This window comes from Xenopus tropicalis, chromosome 2 (assembly GCF_000004195.4).
Source record: "Xenopus tropicalis strain Nigerian chromosome 2, UCB_Xtro_10.0, whole genome shotgun sequence".
NCBI classification, from domain to species: Eukaryota; Metazoa; Chordata; class Amphibia; order Anura; family Pipidae; genus Xenopus; species Xenopus tropicalis.
This window is the reverse complement of record NC_030678.2, coordinates 158,214,166-158,238,408: the sequence shown is the minus strand read 5'-3', so window position 1 is coordinate 158,238,408 and position 24,243 is coordinate 158,214,166. Positions and strand designations below refer to the sequence as shown.

General features: G+C 39.1%; 1 protein-coding gene across 7 annotated transcripts in view; it reads right to left on the bottom strand.

Annotated features, from left to right (window-relative positions):
* The window catches only part of rnf17 (ring finger protein 17), a 103,926-nt gene that overhangs the window by 12,480 nt on the left and 67,203 nt on the right, over window positions 1–24,243 (bottom strand). For all 7 annotated transcript variants that reach the window (XM_031897265.1, XM_031897270.1, XM_031897266.1 and 4 more), the window contains 14 exons: window positions 20,371–20,524; window positions 19,048–19,163; window positions 17,573–17,693; window positions 17,362–17,473; window positions 15,365–15,559; window positions 13,411–13,561; window positions 12,147–12,265; window positions 11,471–11,561; window positions 9,511–9,626; window positions 8,628–8,896; window positions 6,758–6,924; window positions 4,290–4,409; window positions 4,085–4,165; window positions 1,745–1,870 (listed from right to left, as the gene is read on the bottom strand). In XM_031897265.1, the coding sequence (XP_031753125.1) occupies window positions 1,745–1,870; window positions 4,085–4,165; window positions 4,290–4,409; window positions 6,758–6,924; window positions 8,628–8,896; window positions 9,511–9,626; window positions 11,471–11,561; window positions 12,147–12,265; window positions 13,411–13,561; window positions 15,365–15,559; window positions 17,362–17,473; window positions 17,573–17,693; window positions 19,048–19,163; window positions 20,371–20,524 (1,938 nt within the window). The remainder of the gene's footprint in view (window positions 1–1,744; window positions 1,871–4,084; window positions 4,166–4,289; window positions 4,410–6,757; window positions 6,925–8,627; window positions 8,897–9,510; window positions 9,627–11,470; window positions 11,562–12,146; window positions 12,266–13,410; window positions 13,562–15,364; window positions 15,560–17,361; window positions 17,474–17,572; window positions 17,694–19,047; window positions 19,164–20,370; window positions 20,525–24,243) is intronic.

Sequence of the window (24,243 nt, the reverse complement as noted above, 5' to 3'; positions counted from 1 at the left end):
ATTGAGCCCTATGGGAGACTTTCCTTGGGCCAGGTTGGAGCTGCAGAGTGCCATTGAGCCCTATGGGAGACTTTCCTTGGGCCGGGTTGGAGCTGCAGAGTGCCATTGAGCCCTATGGGAGACTTTCCTTGGGCCAGGTTGGAGCTGCAGAGTGCCATTGAGCCCTATGGGAGACTTTCCTTGGGCCTGGTTGGAGCTGCAGAGTGCCATTGAGCCCTATGGGAGACTTTCCTTGGGCCAGGTTGGAGCTGCAGAGTGCCATTGAGCCCTATGGGAGACTTTCCTTGGGCCGGGTTGGAGCTGCAGAGTGCCATTGAGCCCTATGGGAGACTTTCCTTGGGCCGGGTTGGAGCTGCAGAGTGCCATTGAGCCCTATGGGAGACTTGCCTTGGGCCGGGTTGGAGCTGCAGAGTGCCATTGAGCCCTATGGGAGACTTGCCTTGGGCCAGGTTGGAGCTGCAGAGTGCCATTGAGCCCTATGGGAGACTTTCCTTGGGCCGGGTTGGAGCTGCAGAGTGCCATTGAGCCCTATGGGAGGCTTTCCTTGGGCCGGGTTGGAGCTGCAGAGTGCCATTGAGCCCTATGGGAGACTTTCCTTGGGCAGGGTTGGAGCTGCAGAGTGCCATTGAGCCCTATGGGAGACTTTCCTTGGGCCGGGTTGGAGCTGCAGAGTGCCATTGAGCCCTATGGGAGACTTTCCTTGGGCCGGGTTGGAGCTGCAGAGTGCCATTGAGCCCTATGGGAGACTTTCCTTGGGCCGGGTTGGAGCTGCAGAGTGCCATTGAGCCCTATGGGAGGCTTTCCTTGGGCCGGGTTGGAGCTGCAGAGTGCCATTGAGCCCTATGGGAGACTTTCCTTGGGCCGGGTTGGAGCTGCAGAGTGCCATTGAGCCCTATGGGAGACTTTCCTTGGGCCAGGTTGGGGCTGCAGAGTGCCATTGAGCCCTATGGGAGACTTTCCTTGGGCCAGGTTGGAGCTGCAGAGTGCCATTGAGCCCTATGGGAGACTTTCCTTGGGCCAGGTTGGAGCTGCAGAGTGCCATTGAGCCCTATGGGAGACTTTCCTTGGGCCGGGTTGGAGCTGCAGAGTGCCATTGAGCCCTATGGGAGACTTTCCTTGGGCCAGGTTGGAGCTGCAGAGTGCCATTGAGCCCTATGGGAGACTTTCCTTGGGCCTGGTTGGAGCTGCAGAGTGCCATTGAGCCCTATGGGAGACTTTCCTTGGGCCAGGTTGGAGCTGCAGAGTGCCATTGAGCCCTATGGGAGACTTTCCTTGGGCCGGGTTGGAGCTGCAGAGTGCCATTGAGCCCTATGGGAGACTTTCCTTGAGCCAGGTTGGAGCTGCAGAGTGCCATTGAGCCCTATGGGAGACTTTCCTTGGGCCAGGTTGGAGCTGCAGAGTGCCATTGAGCCCTATGGGAGACTTTCCTTGGGCCGGGTTGGAGCTGCAGAGTGCCATTAAGCCCTATGGGAGGCTTCCAAAATCATGCACTGAAGTTTCAGAACCAGCCAGAAAGGTTTTTGTGCCATTCACGATCGTTCGGACCCAAAAATTTCGTGACTTTTGGATTGCAACCATGATATTTTCGTACAACCGAGAAAATAATTTTTGTGACATTTTCGAACATCAGAAATTATCGCGATTACTCCGAATTTTTTCCAATCATGCTTTTAACCAGTGAAAATTTATGCTTTAATAAATGGGCCCCCAAGTGTTTTTAAATAAAAAAAAAAATAATGCTTACGAATTTTGATCGTTTGTCAGAATCTTCTGGGATACAGTGGGCATACTGCTCCAGAATACAAGAAACAGATGCATTGTTGCAATAGATATAAACAGATGCAATACCTCCAGGTACTGTGGGGGTCTCCTGCAATAACATACAAATTACAATGTTATTAATTACGTTAAACTAAAACGTGTGTAACAATATATATGGTGCTATTTACACATTAGATGGAAATGGATATTTCTTGCTATATATAAACTGATTCTGAATGGATGTGTCATATTAACATGGTACCATATTATGTGGCTTCCTGAGCCTTAACTTTTTTTTTTTTACAGCACTTGCAGTACTTTCCCAATGATAAGAATATGTCCCTATTGTGTGCTCAAATGCACATTTCAAGAGGAAAATTACCACCAAGCTAATTCCTTGACTACTTTGCATTACTTGTATAACATTAGTTCAGTTACAAGTCACCCTCCTTCCAACACAACTGTGCCCTGTGTTACAAACTACTGCCGTTATAGAAAGATAAACCTTGCCCTTAAACTAAATGTTTATTGTACATCAAGCCCCACAGGGACCTGGTATTATTTAAACAATTATTATTTTAACATGTGTTTACAAAGCACTGAGATATTCCACATAACTGTACAATAAATGGGTGTATAGTTATGTAGGCAACATCCAATTAGCAAAAGGCTTACACAATACATAGAGGAAAGGTAGTAATTGTAAAACTAGCAATTTTTAGTGAAAGTATAATTCATTTCATGCCCGTTGGAGCATCAATCCTATGTGTAAATGCCCCATCAGGGCTGAAATGCGATCGGCTCTTCACATTTTACAATTGTATTATGTGCCACTTATGCATTATGTGACACTTTCGCAAACTGCATGATGCCCAAAGCAAGCAGTAATCTGGCCTATGAAGCTTTTATACTGGCAGAATGACTATGTCGGGAACATGGCTTTTCCCAACCTGCCTGTGCTATGTTTATCCACCCCAACATTAAACACCAAGGATTTACAGAGAAACACAATGCTTTAGGTTTCCTTACTGTAACCATTTATCTCCTTGATGCCTGAATAGAAACTGAAATTCAAATGCAATGAATTACATTTAAGTACACTGCTACCACATGTGATTCTGGATCCCAACTTCAGAGCCATACCTAAATACATATTGCCTACTGTTACATCTTATCAAAAAGGCTGTCTGAGCAAGGAAGACCATGTCCATGTGGTTACTACCCTTTTGAAGCTTTAGCAATGCATTAATTCAAGGGCATTTTAGCAATTTTTTCTCTTAACCAAATATGGTTTGTTACTGCTTTTGTTCCAAGGCAAAACAATTGCCTTTTCTAAAGGGAACATGCCCAAAATTTCTTCAATGCTCTGAGAATTATGAGTTTAAAGAATAAATAAGCATTTTTATCTCTATAATTACTCTATGGTGCCCAGAACAATACCTATCTCCCTGCATTCAGCCCCGCCACCTTTTCTTTTTGGAGCTCTCCTTGTCTCTTTGACAGTGAAGATGGTCTAAGAGGTGCCTCCTGCCTTGACCATCCTTACTGTCAAGGAGAGAAGGAAATGTCAGAAAAGGGGGTGGAACTTCACGCTTAACAAGGAAGTAGCTGATATAAACTGCAATTAAGCTGCTTGTGATATAGAAGTGACAGGAGACTGGGTGCAGGGAGAAAGGTATATTATTTTGGGGGCTGTTTAGCGTCTTTTTAGGAGACTTTAAATAAAAGGTTTACTTATCCTTTAACACTTATCTTTTTCACCTGGAGAGCAACACAAGCATGCAAAAAGGTTCCTGGGATGCCAAATATGGGTTGTGATTAGCCCCTTTATGGACTGGCAGACAACAAGAGACACCGCTTGGTAGAACACATGGTTTTGATGCAACCAAAACTTGCCTCCAAGCCGGGAATTCAAAAATAAGCACCTGCTTTGGGGCCACTGGGAGAAACATGTTGCCCTGAGCCACTGGTTGGGGGATCACTGCTTTAACATAAACCCACGTGCTAAGGTCCATATTAAAAGAAAGATATCTGCTGTAACTGGCTAATTCAAGCAAGAGTCAGCAATTTACAAAACACTATGGAAGCACGGCATGGTTGTGTATTCCCAGTAGAAGCAAAAAAAAAAAAATGAAATAATCAAGGTTAAAAATAGAATTACAGGCAAATAACATACAAGAGGTTTCGGTAACAGGCACACAGTAGAAAAATGCAGTTGGCTATCCAGACACTATACTTGAGTATATTCAGATATAATTGGGTATCAGTTGCTGTATCTGTATAGTCAGCAACATGCACACAAAAAGAAATCAAGGTGACTTACCACAACATGAACCTTGACAGATCTTTCCAGAAGCAGTTCTTTAAGAAGTTCTATAGCATCTGGCTGCCACTTGTTACCAACCTGTGGGGAAAAAAAAGAAAAAAACCCAACACGCTAATGCAGTTTCTGTGGTTAGACCCAAGATTCTGGACTCTGCAACAAAATGACCACTACAGCTTTTACTCAGAAACAACAAGTTACTCACAGGAAGTGTTTTGTGTAGTTGACATGGTATGCAAAAGCGTGGAACATCGGCATTGAATACATTGGGAGAAGCATGGCACATAAGGGTTTTTTCAATATATCCAAAATCCACATACTGAACCTGACAAAGAAAATTAGTATTGCTTATTTGTTCATAACTGGCATGCTTTTGTATAGGAAGAAAAATATATATTGCATAAAAAGTGTTAAAATCATTTAGAACTCAGGCCAGTGAACTCTTAAAATAATGGCATTGAGTACCGCTGTTAAGACAATGGTGCAATGGTCTCCAACAATTTACAGCAGGTCATAAACAACATATATCACCCAAAATCCCCCCTCTGTGGCAGTCACCTGATGGTGCATGCATGGAACGTGGCCTGCTAACAAAAACTGCTTTATAGGTTGAACGGACATTTGTTTTTGTTCAACCTCGCCTATTATCTTACGGAATAAATAAACCCTAAAAATGCCATATTATACTTACTGAATGTTTTGCACCAACCTAAAGGTTCAGCATCTCTATGCCAGTTATGATCCAGGTCATCAAAGTTGTTACAGGAGCTCCCCATCTTGGATTCTGTTATAAGTGCCAGTGACACTGCACATGTTCAAGGGCTCTGGGCAATTTATGAGAAAGTTTGGGGTCGTCGCAAATTATCAAGCAGAAAATGAGATTGGCCTGTCATATAAGCTGGGCTACAGGGTAAGTACTTCATTTTGATGCATACTGCACTGGTTTCTGAGCTGCTATGAACTAATAATCCGTATTTATTAATCAGCCTTATATTGTGACATTTATATTCTATATATACAGTATAGTGCGCCATTTATATACTATATATACAGTATAGTGTGCCATTTATATTCTATATATACAGTATAGTGTGACATTTATATTCTATATATACAGTATAGTGTGACATTTATACTCTATATATACAGTATAGTGTGACATTTATATTCTATATATACAGTATATTGTGTTTACGTCCCTAAGCTCAGGTAAGTGACAGCAGCACAGAGCATGGGCAGGGAATCAGTAGAAAAGATAATGAGTAGCTATTAGGGGTATATTTGGAGGCACAGACCTAAAGGGCTGTGGGTGCCTTGGACTGGTACAGAAGCCCAAAACATAATGTGCAACATTTCTTCTTCAGTTAAGCTTTAGTTCTCCTTTAATATGCTTTTGCCCTGAGAATGACTAATTATACACACAACATAGATATATAAAATGAACAACATTCAGCCAATGAGGATACACTGTTCCACAATCAAACATATTTGGATTTTGTGTTGAGTTGCACAAGTACTAGTGGGTTTCTTTTTGTAGGATAGATTTTTTTGAATTTGTCATTTGTTGGGAAGAAGACGACCTTGAGTATGGGGGGCAGTTTTGGGCTCCAGTCCTTAAGAAGGATATTAATGAGCTGGAGAGAGTGCAGAGACTGCAACTAAACTGGTTAAAGGGATAGAAGGGTTAAACTATGAGGTTAGACTGTCTTGGTTGGGGTTGTTTTCTCTGGAAAAGAGGCACTTGTGAGGGGACATGATTACTCTGTACAAATACATTAGAGGGGAATATAGGCAGATGGGGGTGTTCTTTTTTTCCCCCATAAAACAATCAGCGCACCAGAAGCCCGCCCCCCCCCCCTTCCATTTGAAGCAGCGTAGGGGGTTCCTTACGATGAGGGCAGTGAGGTTGTGGAATGCCCTTCCTAGTGATGTTAAAGCCTATAAGAGGGGCTTGGATCGGCAAGGCTATTGTGGGACTAAAATAGCTAAGTAAAGGGTTGGGTGTGCTCGGTTCACTTAGAAGGGTTGAACTTGATGGATCTTTTTCAACCCTATGTAACTATACTAATATTATTAAATTTGGACATACTGTAACTTCAAGACAAGCCTATATATGCAAGCTAAACAAGGACAGACTGCCATAAAGGCCTACTATGTTTAGTGGGTAATTCTCACAATGTAAATCTAGAGTGCTTTTCCCCCTGTCCAGCTGAAAGGAGAATTTCCCTAGATTTTAATAATCTCCTTCTAACTCCTTAACAAGTTTGCAACACCTTACAACACAACGACATGCACGCTAGTAGAAATAAAACAAAAACAACAAAAAGTAACTGTAGAGGAAAGAGGAGGTATTTTATAAAATTACCATACCATAGATAATCCCTCTGTATAATGGACTCATTCAAATTTCCAATCAGACACACTGCCATAGGGGAAAAGGATTTTTTTTGTATACACAGCTCATTACCTCTATACAAATAAGGTCTCTTGATTACATGGAGAAAGCGGGGAAGGTAGCACAGGTAATAACTAATGAGTGTTTAATAACAAATTAAGAAAAATAGGCAATCAAAAGTTTTAATTAGAGGAATAGGTAGAATACATGTTCAGCACTAGGAGTTACTGCTCTTTAAGTGATAAATATAAAATGGAAGTCATAATACATCCTCTTACCTTTATCATTTCGCCTCCAAGAATTTGAAGAACTTTTCCTCTGTATGACGTAGTATCGGATCCTTTAATAACACACCCCTCTCCTTTCTTCCAGCTATATCGTCCCGAAACACCAAGACATTTGAAGGACTCCTGCATATCATGCATAAGTTTTTCAAGATCTTTTTCTAAAATTAGGCAAAAAGACACTTTAATGGTGCTTCAACGCTATGTAAACAAGTACATATTGCATAATTTAAACAGGTCTCTATACATCTAAAGACACACTGACAGACAGGAGTGTCAATAAAACAGCTACATTTATCATTCAGGACCATTATTTAAAATATAATTCAAAAGCTTCTGAAAAACAAGGATCAATTGATAATATGTCCCAATACACAACTGGCCAACCACAGCACAGGTACTTCAGTTGGAATAAACAAAACTTTGTTGCAAAAATTAGTTAAATTCATTACCAAACCCATTATATGCACTGCATTAATGTCTATCACTTTTGTCTTGTATTGCACTGTGAAAGGTGGCTTTCATGTTGGTTTTCACTTGCTCTTAATTGCCCATTTAGCATTGTTAATATATTTGCACAACCACTAATGAACATATTTGTAAGTGGCTGTTAAAGTGCAAAAAAAATGAACTTGGGCAGAAGTTCTGAACAGGACAGGAAGGCCCTATGACTAAGACAATTAGGTTTTTGATCCATCTGGCAATGGAAGCTTTAGGGGCCGTAGAGGACCAAGAGAGTGTTGGATAATCTGGTGTCCATTGTTCTATGTGTGTAGAACAGACTGTGGTTGGTTGTATAAGTGTCGTTCCATCTTGTTGCCTGATTTGGGACAGAATGATGAGGTACGATCTCCTGATTAAAATGAAAACTTGAGGTTATCTTGGGCAGGAAAGTAGGAATTGTACACAGAACCATAGTGTCCATGTAGAAGGTACAGAATGGTGGTTTATGATTCAGAGCCGCTAATTCTGATACTCGTCCGGCTGCTGAAATTGCTATAAGGAACACAAGCATACACAGAGATTTTGTGACATGACATTGTTGGGATGTCTTTGATAGGCCAGGAGGATTTCTTTTGGGGGTCTAAAAGCTTTGGAGGAGTCTGCGTAAGACAACTGAGGTTTAGAGCACTGTGGTGATCAACATCCAATAAGGAAAATTGAAAGGGATATCCTGTCTGTGAATTGGACTAGGGCTACTAGATTTTACTTGGAGGCTGGATCAGCACTCCATGTATTTAGCCACAGTGATGGTCTGTGTGCCTCCTACTGAAAAAGCAGAAGCTTCACAGAGGAGCTGTGAAACATCAAGGACTCTGGACAGGTGATCGTGCATGTCCAGGTTGGCAAGCACTGAAGCTGTTAGGGTCACAGGACCAAGATCCATGAATTGCAGGTCAAAACTTTTGGTTTAAAAGCTGCATGGTGGAGGAGGAAATGTTTTTTTTTTCCTGTCCATAGGGTCTTTGGGCCTTCCTCAAGAGGTATCAGTGCGTTTGCCAGTCTGGGTACAGGTGTGTCAACTTTTGGAACAGTTTCCCACTTGTCTCTAGTGTTGTGGAAAGGGATAAATACATGCATATTCTTTTGTCCTTAAAAGGAGAAGAAATGCTACCGATGCAATATTGTATATTTATTTGTATATAATAATATAAAATCTATTAGAAATAAACTGCAAGACAGAACAAATTTACTTTGTAAACAGCCACAAGGTCTCTTCACGTGCCTAGTGTCCCTTTCTCATAGCTCTAGGCACAGGTTACAGCAGGGAAGAAGCCCTGGATGCTATGCCTCTCCTCTATAATATATATATGCACACACAAAAATTTAAGTGTCACAATAATTTCTTTAACAAGCAGGTTACCTATTGATTCTGGAATGACATATATAATGCCACCGTCTATAAAGCTGACTTTTGCATTGAATACTGAATCAGGAATGCGAGGAGGCATGTAGGGCTCAATCAGGTTTTGTTCAGACATCAATTCATCAGATTCCAGGTGGCCACTTGCAATTTTTGTCTCAGAAACTATTTTCTCAGGGTCATATTGTAATGTTAACTTTATCAAGTCATGAACATCTGTAACGGATGTGCAATTTTCAATGACTTTTCCTACAGTCTGCAGTTCTGAGCTATGGAAAAAAAAAACAGTCATAAAGGCACACAGGGTATAGCTTTAGACATTTAACCAATATATTTGTAAGATTTAAAAATATAAGTAGGTTTTCCTATGTTAAACACATTTTTCAAGCATTAAAAATTAGATAATGACATTAAAGACAGTATTTTTTGCCTGAAAGTGTAACAACCCTATGTTAAGCACAGATCTTCACTGTTAGCTATGGCCGTTCGAGTCTTGTATAAACACTGGGCAAAACTGTACCTGGGCAGTAACCTACTGAAACCATGGTTTATAAATGAACCCCAATGTGTAGCATTTCTAACCTAGATTTTTTTTGTTAAGCTTTTGTTTTCTTTTTAAAAATATCCAAGGCTATTGTGATACTAATATCTACAGTTAGTATTAGTGGTTGTATATATAGTTTATGTATGTGAGTGTATAGATTGGTAGGTGTGGGTTGTGGGTGCTGGGTTTACTTGGATGGGTTGAACTTGATGGACACTGGTCTTTTTTCAACCCTATGTAACGCGCTATGTATTACTAACAATATCCCAAAAATAAATAAATTGACAGAAATAAACAGACCTCCAACATGTGCTCACTACCGAGACCCAAAAGACATACCCTCGTAATTTCAGTGCTAAACCTTGTCTGACGAGGTAGTCAGAAATATCAACTTCCTGGCCGGCTTCATCTTTTCTCCATATCTTTACAGGCAGTGGATACTGTGATGTATTCTCCTATGAGGACAGAAATAGGCAAAAAAAGAAATGATAGTACTATACTGTGCCTACATTTATATACTGTGCCTACATTTTAGACACCGCTCTACATGCTTTACATGTACATAAACTGATGAAGAGAATGGAAGGCCTGACTTTCAACTGCAGTAAATATGTTGTCTTTACCACATAGAAGGCATAAAAAATATTGTGTGCGCTTAAAGGAACAGTTCAGTGTAAAAATGAAACTGGGTAAAATGGATAGAACTGCACAAAACAAAAAATATTTGTAATATAGTTAGTTAGGCAAAAATGCAATCTATAAAGGCTGGAGTGAACAGATGTCTAACATAATTGCCAGAACACTACTTCCTCCCTTACAGCGCTCTAACCTGTTAGCAGTCAGTAACCAATCCGTGACTTGAGGGGGGGGCATATGAGACATAACTGTTTAGTTTATTTGTGAGCTTGCAGGTCAGACTCAAATGCAGACTAACAAACAGTTATGTCCCATGTGCCCCCCCCCCCCCAAAGTCACTGACTAAGAGGTTAGAGAGCTGTATGTAGTGTTCTGGCTATTATGTTAGACATCTGCCTTTATCGATTACATTAACTATAACTAACTATATTAAAAATATTTTTTATTTTGTCTGTCTATTTTACCCAGTTTCATTTTTACACTAAACTGTTCCTTTAAGCTCCCAACAAATAGTACCTGCATGCACTACATGCTTTAGCACATGGTAATCCCTTTTCCGTGAAGGCCTTCCACTTTGGGCTGTTCTTGCTCCTAGACATTTAAACTTCACTCACATTTCACCAGTACAGGTTTAGCAAGGCAGAAATTTGGCAAACTTCCTTGTTAGAAAAGTTGCATTGTGAGATATTGCTTGACTGAGCTCTTCAGCCACTGAGCCATTCTATTGCTGGAGATAACATGGTGGTTTGCTTAACTATAAACCTGTGTGAGCAATGGATGTCACTTAAATGACCAACTCAGGCAGGTAGAAGATGTGCCTAATTACTTCTGAACACATATTATGATGGAAAGCTTATTTTATTTAAAAAGGTGAATATTTTCTTGAAAAGAGGGCGGGCTTGTATATGCAGTAGGATAACATTACACAGCAGATTTCTGTATTTTCCTACCACAGACAGACTTCTGGTCATGAAGCAAACTTAAGTCTATGGAGGCATCCTACTCCAAGGTACTGCTGCTAACACTAAAATAGAGCCATAGGAAGGTTGGCTGGTGCTACTGTTATAAACTACAGAAACAGTATTTTCTAAAGACTACAGCCTTATTTTCCCACCAGAATCCATATTTCAGGTATTGATTGGTTTAAAAATGTATTATAAAATTGTTTTTAAAATTATTATGATGTGACTAACATATGCTGTAAAATTCACAAAAGCTAATCATTTAATACAGGGATCCCTAACCTTTTATACCCGTGAGCCACATTTAAATGGAAAAAGTATTGGGGAGCAACACATGCATGAAAATGGTTCCTGGGGGTGCCAATAAGAGCTATAATTGGCTACTTAATAGCTCCTATGTGGACTGGCAGCCTACAGACGGCTCTGTTTGGCATTATACTTGGTTTTTATACAACCAAAACTTGCCTCCTTAGCAGAAAATCAACAATAAGCACCTGCTTTGAGGCCACTGGGAGCAACATTCAAGGAGTTGGGGAGCAACATGTTGCTCACAAGCCACTGGTTGGGGATCACTGATTTAATATAATAAATATGTTAGCTGTAGCTTTCAAACAAAACAAATGAGAAGCCAGTTTCACACTTTGAATACAAATCTTTACACGGTACAACACAGACACATCTTTATATATTTCTGGACTAACTTCAATTGTTATTTTTGCCACGGCGCCATTAAGATAAAATGAGAGAAAATCACAAGCTGTTGCAGTCCAGTTTTCGCTTCCTCCAGCTGGCCTACCAACACACAAAGAAAAAAAAAAACCCGATTAACATAACTATGTTTCACTGTAACCATTAAATATACTGTAGAACTCCCATTTTACATTTTTCAGGAGACAAGAAAAAAAATGGTGGCAAATCCAGAAAAAGGTAAAATTAGGGAAATGCATTATATATTGGTGGAACAAACAAAAAAAATGTAAAATGAGGGAAAACTTTTTGGTGTGAGGTTTCGCTGTCTTATGAAATGAAAATACACAAGTCACTAGTATGCCTGTGCCAATTACTCATGTCACTTATGGCTACTTTTTCCTGACAGTTAAAGAATAACAGCACCCTAAATGTAGAAGAATTATATATGATAAAAGCAGTCACAGGATTTTTATCTTTTTCCTTTGGTTACTTGATGGGCACAGGAACATTCGATATAAAGACCCTTAAATAATAAAACTTAAAAGAACTTAAATAATAAAAGCAATTTCACTTTATAAGTGTTGTGGGCAATGGCAATTTTCTATAATTAAATGCTATTGCTAGATTACTACAATGATTTGCTGAATACCAGTAAAAACTGGTGGGGAAAACAAGATGATAACTTACTTTATATCCATCAAAGAACATTCCAGGCACAAATTACCAAGTTCTTTCAGACTGTCCTCAAGTGTTCTTATGTTGATGATATCTACCAAATCCTTCATGCCAAAATCATAATAATATACCTAAAATAGAGAACTACATTAAAGGGGAAATCCACACACAACTTAAGCTTTTTGAAAAGAAAACAATTTCAAGCAACTTTGCAATATAAATCAATACATTTATACCATATAATTAGGAAACAATTCTACCCAGGTCTCGAAAGGTTTCAAACGTTATGATTTGTATATAATACAATGAGCAAGCATAATACAGGTATAGGACCCGTTATCCAGAATGCTCGGGACCAAGGGTATTCCGGATAAGGGCTCTTTCCGTAATTTGGATCTCCATACCTTAAGTCTGCTAAAAAGCAATAAAATATTAATTAACCCCAATAGGATTGTTTTGCATCCAATAAGGATTATTTCTATCTTAGTTGGGATAAATTACAAGGTACTGTTTTATTATTACAGAGAAAAGGGAATCATTTAACCATGAAATAAACCCAATAGGGCTGTTCTGCCCCCAATAAAGGGTAATTATATCTTAGTTGGGATCAAGTACAGGTACTGTTTTATTATTACAGAGAAAAGGGAATCATTTAACCATGAAATAAACCCAATAGGGCTGTTCTGCCCCAATAAGGGGTAATTATATCTTAGTTGGGATCAAGTACAGGTACTGGAAAACGGGTTTCCAGATAAGGGGTCCGATTCCTGTAATACATTGAGCAAGGATTCATTACCAACAGCTTTAACACTGCCCTTGGACCCTTTATGCTTTTGTATTAACTGCAAAGTCCGGATTTATAGTATGTAGCACATGCGAGTGTGCCTTGAAAGAGCCAGAGTGACTGACTCCAAAACGTAAAAGGTTTTTCAATATAGGATTATCAAAATAGTGCATAAAAAAAATTACATTTAAATGCTTAATTAATAAGATTAATATGAAACATTGATTTATTAAAAAAATAAACAGCCCATATATGAACACTAGCATTGTGCATGACTATATTTTCCAATGTAGTGTCCCAAAGGCAATTTGTTGTCTTATGTTTCACTATAATTTTATGATTAAAAAAAGTTATATTCAAGTTTAAAATAGTAAACTACTCCTATAGAATCCCAATAAGCGCAGTATAAATGTGATTTTACAAGTTAAAACATTTAGTCACAAAGCAAAATATAGCATCAAACTTCCCACTAACAGAAAGAAGATATAATACCTGTACTAGGCGGTCGGAAACAATATTTTTGATTAGTCCTCTTCGCCACTGCTTAGTGACAGGAATTTGAACAGCAACGTACATTTCAACCTTCCACTGGACAGTTTCAGGATTAGAGGTTTCATATTTTTCAGCCATTCTTGACTGCAATCTAAAATTTTAATGAAAAGTCACCAAAACAACATTGATTAACCCTTTATTAACAGCAGCTTGTGGTTATTGAATTAATACTGGTTGGTAGGGGGAAAGTGAGCGATTAAGAATGGCTCCCTGCAATATGCCTGCATATTTACCATGCTTTGCCTCAAATGCCGCAGTAGTAGCTTATGAGGTAAGACTCCATAGGTATATACAGTGCATAATAAAGCTAGCTGTGTGCAACATACAGTATGTAACAGTTAATTCTGTTAGCTGATTAATTGCTTTTGTGGGAACAGAACGAGTAATACTGCATGAAATGTTCTATACCATATGTGAATGACTGCTAAAGGGAAAACAAACCCAATTACAGGGTAGTTCTCCTTTAGATTAACTTCTAGTATGTTATACAATGCCCTACTCTTAGCAGCTTTTTAACACTAGTCTTAATTACAGGATTTTAATCATTTCCCATCCTCTTTTTCCTAATTCCAGCTTTCAAATGGGGGTCACTAACCTCAGCAGCCAAGAACCCATTGCTCTGTGAGGCTACAATTTTATTTATTGTTATATTTTATTACTTATCTTTCCATCTACATCCTCTCCTATTCATCTTCCAGTCACTCACCCAAACTACTGTCTGGTTGCTAGGATAAATTGGCCCGTAGCAACCAGATGCTGCAATTCCAAGTGTCAGCTTCTTGTTTAGATGGTTTGGATTTTATTCTTAAAAGCAGTGACCACCCCATTTGTGAATAGAAAAGATATGCAATGGTCTTTTTCTCAAATCAGCAGATGGGATACATTACAAAGTGTACACAAATGATGCTCATTTTATTGCTTAAATCTGATTATTTACACCTCAGGGAGAGAAGATATTCTTGAGTAAAAACTGGTATAACAAGCAAAACCCCAACTTTTAATCTAAAACCTCTTTTAACGTGGGGATTTTACATTTTAAAAAAAGGTTAAACAGATTTATAACTTTATGTACTTTTGAACAGTTTTGTACAAAGTTAAAAGAGGGGATGTGTGCTGTATTCTGAAATGCCGATTTCATACACACACATATAAATATATAGGCCAATAGTGCTGCTGTAAATGTCTAGAAAAATCTTGCTAGGAATTTTGCAAAGTAACCTTAAATATGTAGTTACCGTATATACTCGGGTATATGCCGATCCGAATATAAGCTGAGGTACCTAATTTTACCTAAGAAAACCGGAAAAACTATTTGACTTGAGTATAAGCCTAGGGTGGGAAATGCAGCCGCTACTGATAAATTCCAATAATCAAATAAATAATAAAAGGACTCTCAGTGTGACCCCCTGTGAACTCTTCATAAATATATCATGTTGGCAGCTGCAGATTAGGGAAAGGTGATTAGGAAAAGGTGGATGGAGGACCGTTTGACCCTCCTGCCTGGGAAAGAAAACAGGTACAGGGAAAGAAAAATGGTACAGCAGCAGTCAAAAGCAAGTTTGGGAAGGCTAAGGAAGCTGCCATACTAATTATCAAGTACTTGCCATCCTGCTGTGTGCGCTCCCATCGTGTGCTTCACTCATATGTTGTGTGCGCTCCCATCATATTTGTGCTGTGTGCGCGTCCCATTGTATCATGGCACGCATGAACGTATATACTCGATTATAAGCCAAGGGTTACTTTTTCAGCACATTTTTAGTGCTGAAAAACTCAGGCTTATACCCGAGTATATACCGTATTTTATTTACTGAAGCACAAAACAGCCAGCCATTCATTTCTAAATTCTTTTTAACTGGTCAGATTAATCTCCCTTTAACAAGAGATGGAAAGCTACCTTTTCATGTAGCTCTCTGAAGATAACCACCGAAAATATATTTTGCCAGGAGATTCTGCATTGCAGATAACCACATCCAGCGCTTTTTCCCTGAATAATGATATTTCGTCACATTCCATATGATTTCCGTATAAAATGGTTGGCGTGTCCCACACTTCTGTCTTTGCTGACTGCTGACTGCTAAGGCCTGGTGAACTTTGAGACATAAATCAAAACCATATCTTTATAAATTAAATCAATTAAATTAGCCATTATATTAATTAAAATGAGCAGCAAGTGTATGCTACAGGGATACACAGCACAACATTTCTTGCGTACATATTGTAGCCTAATATTCCTATATATGCCATTCTGCAAATAGAAATATTATCTTACAAGCCTATCAGTTTGTTGGTGCTTAAAAATCCCTGTTGGTTTAACTACAGCTCCTGAGTAAAGGGTACATGAATGAGATCTACTGATACAAATAACACATTGTTGCTGTAAGCTTATGCTGAACATACATTTTGTCTGTTATTTTCATTAGAAAAAGTCTGTTTTTTTTTGGTATTTCTTGCATTAAACAAACCCTAACAGGCTGTAGTTATGGAAAGTGGTTTGTTTATAGAAAGGGTTCTCAGTTGGCAATTTGTTTGTGCATTACATTGCCCTATCTTCATAGTAAAAGCTTTCCTGGAGGCAATTTTGCCTGTTGATTTGTGGCCTCTAAAATAGGATAGTTCTTTATGTGCCATTGTCCTTCAAACACAAGCAAAGTTTACAAAAAGCACAAAAAGTACACAATACAACCTAATAAACAGGTTGTACAATGCATTAATATTAACATGCAAAGCTTTCTATAATAACATTAGTGGAGAAGGAAAGGATTTGCTGCATTGTCCTCGCATTTTATTTAAGTCAGTACTATTGGCTATTTTTCAATTCTCCACCGTTTTTTTTCCTGTATATACAAGAATTCGAATAGGAGTGTTAAGCATTGCTAGATTCCATGAAATTCTTTGTTGGGAGGTATCTGTTCTGGAATGTTTTGATACCAACAAGGTGGGAAGCATGCAATCTATATGCATCAGTGAACTCTGATTATAACTCAACTAAACAATTTTCAATTATCAAAATATCTGAACTATACTCTCCCTCATTATAATATAATCTTCTCTTAATCTGCAGTTCAACTGCAAAGTAAATTAATCATTTTACTCAACTGCCTTATAAACACCCTTCCAAAAGTTACAAGTAGACATAGTAATTCTAATTGCTGCAGCAAAGTTTTTGTCTGGTGATTTTCTATTGAATCTTAAAATCACTCTTATTGCTATCTCTCTTTTTTCTCACAATATAAAACAGCAATCCTAGCTTAGGAGATCCCATTATTTTGCATCTTAGTTGAAACTTTATCAGACCTTTGAACACAGTATATTCTTTTGAGAGGGAAACAGGGACTCCGTTCTCATACCTTACGCATTTAAAACAAAGTTATATTGATTTCTATTGGTGCATAAATGCAGTAATGTGCAGCCCTCTAATGGTTTTATTTCTACCCCACCACACACATACTTTATTCTTCACCTAATGTTAGAGGTGTAGCCTAAAGGTCCCCATACACGGGCCGACTATAGCTGCCGATATCGGCCCGTGTATGGGCAGAACAGAGCGGCTTGGCCGACAGATATCTGGCCTGAAATTGGCCAGATCTCGATCGGCCAGGTTAGAAAATCTGGTCGGATCGGGGACCGCATCGGCTCGTTGATGCGGCCCCCGAACCGACTGCCCCATAGCCACAAATGTAATCCGATCGTTTGGCCCCAGTTACTTTCTACCCGATATCGCCCACCCATAGGTGGGGATATCGGGTGAAGATCCGCTCGCTTGGCGACATCGCCAAGCGAGCGGATCTTATAGTGTATGGGGACCTTAAGTCTAGTAAGACTCCAATTCTGTTTTTGCCTTTTGTGATTTGTTGGCTCATGTGATGAAATGCTCATTCACCAAACACTTACCCGGGTATTAAGGAAGCGTATTTCAATTCAATCATCTTTGTGTTGATGCCGATACCACTTTCCAAACCCATTTCAAACAATTCAACAGATAGTTTGTTATCCAGTAAAACACCTTAAAAAAACAGGATCTGTTAAAATGATGTAAAAATAGATACATTTACATATTTCATTCAAAATAACTTATCTGAATGCTTTTTTTTTTATTATTTACCAAAGGAATTGCAATGAAAAGGTCTCTGGTCAGCTACCTTCGCAAAATATCTACATGCTTCTAGACTCCACCGCTGTGCATTGTTACATGGCTCAATAAAAGCAAGTCTGCAACATATAGCCTATATTTGTAATAAAAAAATAGCAAATGTAAGACAATACATGGAAATACAAGCATGGATTACAAATGGTCATGAAATGCAGCTTTTAAAATTGCCCATATTTTAGGAACAAAAAGAATGCAACCATCACAAAGCTGCAACCTGAAAACAAAAGCCAAATCATGTGATATTCTTTAAGAAATTATCTTTCACACAACCTACCCCATTGTAATATCTTACACCCACCTCTTCTACTTCCTGTTAACAATATTATAACATTATAATATATCATTTAATAAAACTGAAAAAAATATAAATACTGAAAGAGAAGAAATGCTAAATAACTGAATTCATGCTTTCCATTGTATTACAAATCAACACATACAATTACATACACCGGGCAGTATTAAATTGTTACCATATATTTGCAGAATGTAGAATTGGGTTGTTTTGTCTGTTATTTAAGTAGTGACGTCCCTGTAATAGGTTTGCTGCCCTGCTCAGTTGAACAGTTTGTTCTTGTTACTGAGAGGCAGTAGAAGTGTAAAAATAAGCAATTCAAAACCTTTATATGTTGTTCTTAGCCCTATGTTCTTATGCCCTTGTTTAGAACCCCAGCCCACTAAATCCAAAAGCCCGGACTGCTGATCTTTGTTGGTTAGTGCCACACAGGGCCGTTTCTGCGCTTATACACAGGCCGAGAATCAGCCCCTCCAGTGGCATCCGCTCACTTGTGAGTCTGTAACCAGGCCACAGTGCTTCCGGGCACAGGCACAAGTAAGCGGATGCTACCGTGTGGCATTACCCTAAAGGTAGAAAAAGCTCCAGCCAAGGGCAGAATTCAGAGAAATATCAAACTTGTTGCATTTTAAGTCTTCTAGAAGTGCAACATGGTACTTTAGACATAAGTTGTAACTATTAAACCCAGGTCCAGTACATGTTTCCTTTATAAAACTTTTCCCAAAATGTTCCTGACATATAAATCTTACAGGTTTCCTAGTGGCACCTGGTTTCTTACTTTCACATTACACCGATAGGCTTAATTGCTTGTTATTGGTTTTGCTATAATTCTGTCTGCTGGAGGGGAATCAAAACTTCAGCTTTTACCCATTTCAAAGAAAAAGCCTTCAACAGTGTCAGACTGTAACTAATGTTCCTTTTTAGAGCCTACAGAGTTAGTTGAAACTGTTGAAATGAAGTTATAATGTTTGGGTTTTTTTTGGTGACACACAAACTTTACTTGTTCCAATGCTCATATAGACAAGATCTAGGGTAAGATTTATTAAGCACGGCATCATTACTTTTATGGAACAGTTATTCGGTTACCATGCATGAAGGGGAATAAAAATGAACCATGTTTTTAAAATATAATTACCTTACATGGCATGTCTAAAAATTCCTCTTTGATATCCCTTAATGTGCTCACATTGACTGTGTCAGTATCGCCAAAGTCTACAAATTTTATTGTGACTTCATCTTGACCTGTAAAACCTTAATTAAAAAAGAATTATTACAAACTGTCTAAATAAACATCATCTCCTTTTCACTAACTGTTTGCACAGAAAAGTAAGTTAATAGCTTTAAAGCATTTAAAATTTGTTAAAAAACTTTGTGGTGTTCATATCACTTGGGGAGTAAATAATGCCTAGAAATAAGATTGTCACCTACAATCTTATTGTCACTCCAAGCTTTAAAACAGAATTTCGGGCGAAATTAGCACCCAATATAACACCACTTCAGATCAACAGGAGGCAGATCACTGCAGGGATAGAAGTAAAATACTTTTGTAGTAATGGAGAAGCCATTTTTGGGGAGGGTCATGAAGTACACAGAGGGTTGTGGTTGGTTCTGAAAACCATGAGGTCTACCTCCGAAAGACCCCACATACCCACAATGGTTTAAAAAACACAAGTAGCTGCTTCAACTAGAAGGCAAGACACAACAAGAAATAAGTATAAATCAACCTTGCTCCTTCTCCTCCAAGTATATCCCCTCTCAGATAGCACTAGGTTCAGTTTAGTACCAAATGGGAAAGATACATAAAATTAAATGTGAACATAAACCTAAAACTATTAACATGTGATAAGCATTTGGCTTATGTGGACCATGAGGAGATTCACATCCAGGGGTGGGCAGGTTTGTTTCCCCCAAGTGGTTGAATAGAAAGATTTAACTGCAGGTACACAAAATCCCTGGTGCCAGTGAAACTGGCCACATAAAATCAAGACAGCCCAGTCTCCACTTTAAAATCTGAATCCCTCTACTGTATTCTGGGGGAATATAACATCAGGAGAAGGCATTCTATCACTCTAGTGTCCTTCCTCCTGGTGGGAGAACCTATACCCCACTGTCCCTGTGTCCCACAGACACTGCAAGATAAATTACTGTTTTCTGTAACAGAAAAAAGTTCCATATGAATTGTGTAAATTATTTACACTGCAGAGAAATTAGTTTATGCAAAAAGTAATATTCAACACGTTACCGCTTCTCCCAAAGTCAAACATACTGTATAAAAATATAGCCACACTCCACTAAAAGATTGTATACATTTACAACTCAGAATATGGCTGTGGTGGATTGTAAGTTATCTGAAAACATGATTTTGTTAACAGCTGCTACCCTGGGCTAAACATTAAACTGTACCATCAAACATTCAGCTGAGGAAAATATGAAACCAATATTTTATTAATACTCTTACCAACAACTACAGCTCTGTACCAATAACCATCTTTAAATTTCTTCATGCAGACTTGTCCAATAACTGCGTGCTTAATTTTTAAATCTGATTCTTCACAGTTATATACTTCTTGTATTTCTTGCGAGAATGTTGCATACTCATTAGCGTTGTCAGCCTAAATCACAAAAAAAAATCCTTTTCAAAATTTCATCTGTAAATAATGCATTACTTTTCCTCTCATGAAATGGAACAACTTAATCTAAATCTCAAACAAGATTCAAACTATATTCTGACGAATCATCCATATAAATCTGAAAGGAAGCACAAAGAACACACCACACTGTGCAGATAAAATGCATACATTGTTATATTATACAAGTTCTACATAACTGATTGATACTAAGGTAGCATAAATCTGTGGCAAATCAATACTCCTTGTATTAAAACAGTTTAATAGTACTCAACCCTTTCAATGCCAGAGGATTCAAATACTTTGGGCACTTTTTTTGTCTGAGCATTTTGTGCTCTTTTACTCAAGGGCATTTCCTGGGGGGCTTTTAGTTTAGGAGGCTTGGTTAGACAAATACATTTTGGCTATTAACCAGTGGGAATCAGATCACTGCACACAGGGTACAGTATGTATCCTCATGAGTTACTCCAGGGAGGGGTTGGGGGTACCAAGGCAGTCGGTCCATTTTTAATTTAAATATATTTTTATTTCAAAATAGAACATGCAAAGCACAGGCTACTATACAGATATCGTAGTGTATACAAAAAAATCGAAGCCATAATATAATGGAGCTTCTTGGTAAATCAAAGGTAGCGAACGTCAGTCTAATGTGAAGTCTGTGGACATACCTTAGGGGACTAGAGGGGTTCCCTTGCGGGGCCACTCTAGGGCCCTTTTTTTTTGTAGTATTATATATATCATATAGGCTCATAAAGCCTTACAGTGGACAGGTCTTGATACTTTACGTTGTTTTAGGAGGATGCAGCGCGTCTAATACATTATTGCTTTTCTATGTTTGATGGCATTTGTCCTTTTCTTTATAGTCCTTTCCAGAGTCCCCATATTGTCAATGGCTTTTCTTCAGTCCAGGGATTTAGGAGGTATTTTGATTGCAGGGTAAGTAGCCTTCTGGCCTGGTTCCAGGCTTTTAAAATTAATAGTTTTCTTTACGTCCTACAGGCAGCACCAAGTGAGGGGTTAATTGTCTAATCCACTCTGGTAGGACAGGAGAAATAGAATAATCAATTAAACACATTACAAATACCTCTTAGCTCCCCCCCGTTCCCCAGTGTTTTTTTGTCCTCTCAAGGTAGCCAGGAATCTTTGGAGCCTTGAAAGGCGGAAGATCCAGACTCTGAGGAGTTTGAAGGCCATTGACTAAACGCTTGAGAGCGGGTTAGTCAGGGGGGATAATGTGTACCCTAGGCTGGAGAAAGTACCTGACACTGCTGGGGGCGATGTTCTTCAGATAGTATTGCATGGTATGGGGAGCCGCTTATACAGTACCTTTCTTCTTGGCGCTTCCCCTGTGACTGCACGGAGGGAGAGCGAGGCGATCGGGATGACGTCATTAGGCATGCGACGGCTGTACACGCGCGTCAGGAAGGAGCAGCATTGATTGGTGCCTTTATTCCCTATGGATAGTAATTCTATGGCGGCTAAAAGGTATTTAAATCCTTCCTTGGGGTAAACTTGTTGCCTTGTTAACTGCATGCTGGTGCGCTGCTAGGCTGTACTCAAGTGACTTGGCGGCTAAGGTAATGTGCCTGTAGCTAGCCTTCCTTCCAAGCAAAAATTTTGTATAGGGGAGTTTGTATTCTTATACTGATTTTTCTCTTGCAGAAGGAAAATTCTGGCAAGAGAAAAAGGAAATCAAGGCATTTAACGTGTGCTGGGTGTGAAGAATTGTTACCAGATAACTGGGATAGTAACAGATGTTCTGCATGTTCACAATCTGTTCCAAGTTCTCAAAACAGTGATACAAGCCATTTTCTTGATTGGTTTAAGTCATTTATGTTAAAGGCTGTAGATGAGTATAAAACTTCTCCAGTTCCCACTTCACATCGTGCCTCTGTAAATAAAGATCTAGTCTCTGATGGGGAATCATCAGGAGAGATTGTTTCCAGTTCAACTTCCTCATCTGAACCCTATACTTCTCAAAAAGAGGAATTTTTTCTCTTTCCTGTGGAAAAAACACCCCAATTAATTAAAGAAGTGTGTAAAGTTATATCACCAAGGGATACTGCCCAGGCGAATACCAATACTCAAGAATTCCCTTTCTTTGTGCATAAAAAGGCTTTAACTTTCCCGGTACATTCTTCTGTCAAGAATCTTATTGAACAGGAATGGAAAAATCCAGGGAAAAAGCCAGAATCATCTAAACGTTTTAAACTCATGTTTCCCTTTGAGGCAAAAGATATTGAGGAATGGGAGAATCCTCCCAAGGTGGATGTTCCCTTGGCAAGATTATCAAAAAGGACAACGATTCCTGTGGAAGAAGCAGCTATAAAGGATCAGATGGACCGTAGGGCAGAATGTGCCTTGCGTAGGTCATATATTTCAGGAGCTTCTATCTGTAAGCCTTCCTTGGCTGCTGTGTCAGTGTCCAGATCTTTGAAACACTGGCTTAATGCGCTTGAAGAAGATATAGATTCTGGAACCTCAAGGGATGTACTTCTGGATATGCTTTATCCAATTAAGCTGGCGACAGATTTCTTGTGTGATGTTGCAGTGGATACCTTAAAACTGGGGGCCAGGATGATGGCTTCGTCTACTGCAGGCAGGAGAGCCTTATGGCTTAAAGCTTGGGCAGCAGATTCGGCTAGTAAAAATAGTTTGATTTCCATGCCCTTTGAACCTGGAAAACTCTTCGGCTCGGCCTTGGATAAACTTATAGAAAATCTGTCTACTGGAAAAGATAAAGTGTTGCCTCAAGATAAACAAAATCCACAGTTTAGATCATCCTTTCGCCCATCCTCTAAAAGTCCAACTTTTCCAGAAGAAATAACTTCAGAGATGGAAACAGATACTCTTACAGAAATTTCAGATCAAGACCTTTCAGATCTCAGTCTTCCAAAGATCCAAACCAAAGGAAGGATGCTTCCTCAAAAAAATCAGGGTTCTGACGCCAGAAGTCAGGGAGAAGTAGGAGCAAGACTAAGCCAATTTCTCCCAGAGTGGGAAAGAACGACTTCAGACTCTTGGGCCTTAAGTATAATCAGATCGGGGTACTTCATAAAATTTCAAAAGAAGCCAAATCCCAAGTTTTGTGTGAACTCAAAGAAAATAGACAAACTAAAGCAGCACGCCTTAGAGAAAGCAGTGATGGATTTCCGAGAAATGGGAGTTCTGGAACCCTTTCCACGGTTGGAAAAACAAAGGGGTATTTATTCCCGAATATTTTTGGTTCCCAAACCAGACGGAAGGTTCAGGCTTATTATAGACCTGAAATACCTAAACCAATTCATTCAAAAGGAAAAATTCAGGATGGAGACCATCAGGTCAGCGTTGAGTATTCTGCAGAAGGGGGATCTGATGATCACTCTGGATCTGAAAGATGCGTATCTTCACGTTCCTATTCATCCAGCCAGCAGGAAATTTCTTTGCATAGCAATTTTTCTGAAGGGAAAAGTTCGTCATCTCCAATTCAGAGCTCTCCCATTTGGAATTACTTCAGCTCCAAGAGTTTTCACGAAACTAATTGTGGTACTAGCAGCTCATTTGCGGAAACTGGGAGTTTTTTGTGATACCTTATCTGGACGATTGGCTGATCAAAGCTTCATCAGTAGCTCAGTTGATCAATCACATGAATCTGACCATGGAGGTATTGACAAATCATGGATGGATAATAAACAAAGCAAAGTCAAATCTTCATCCATCAACTT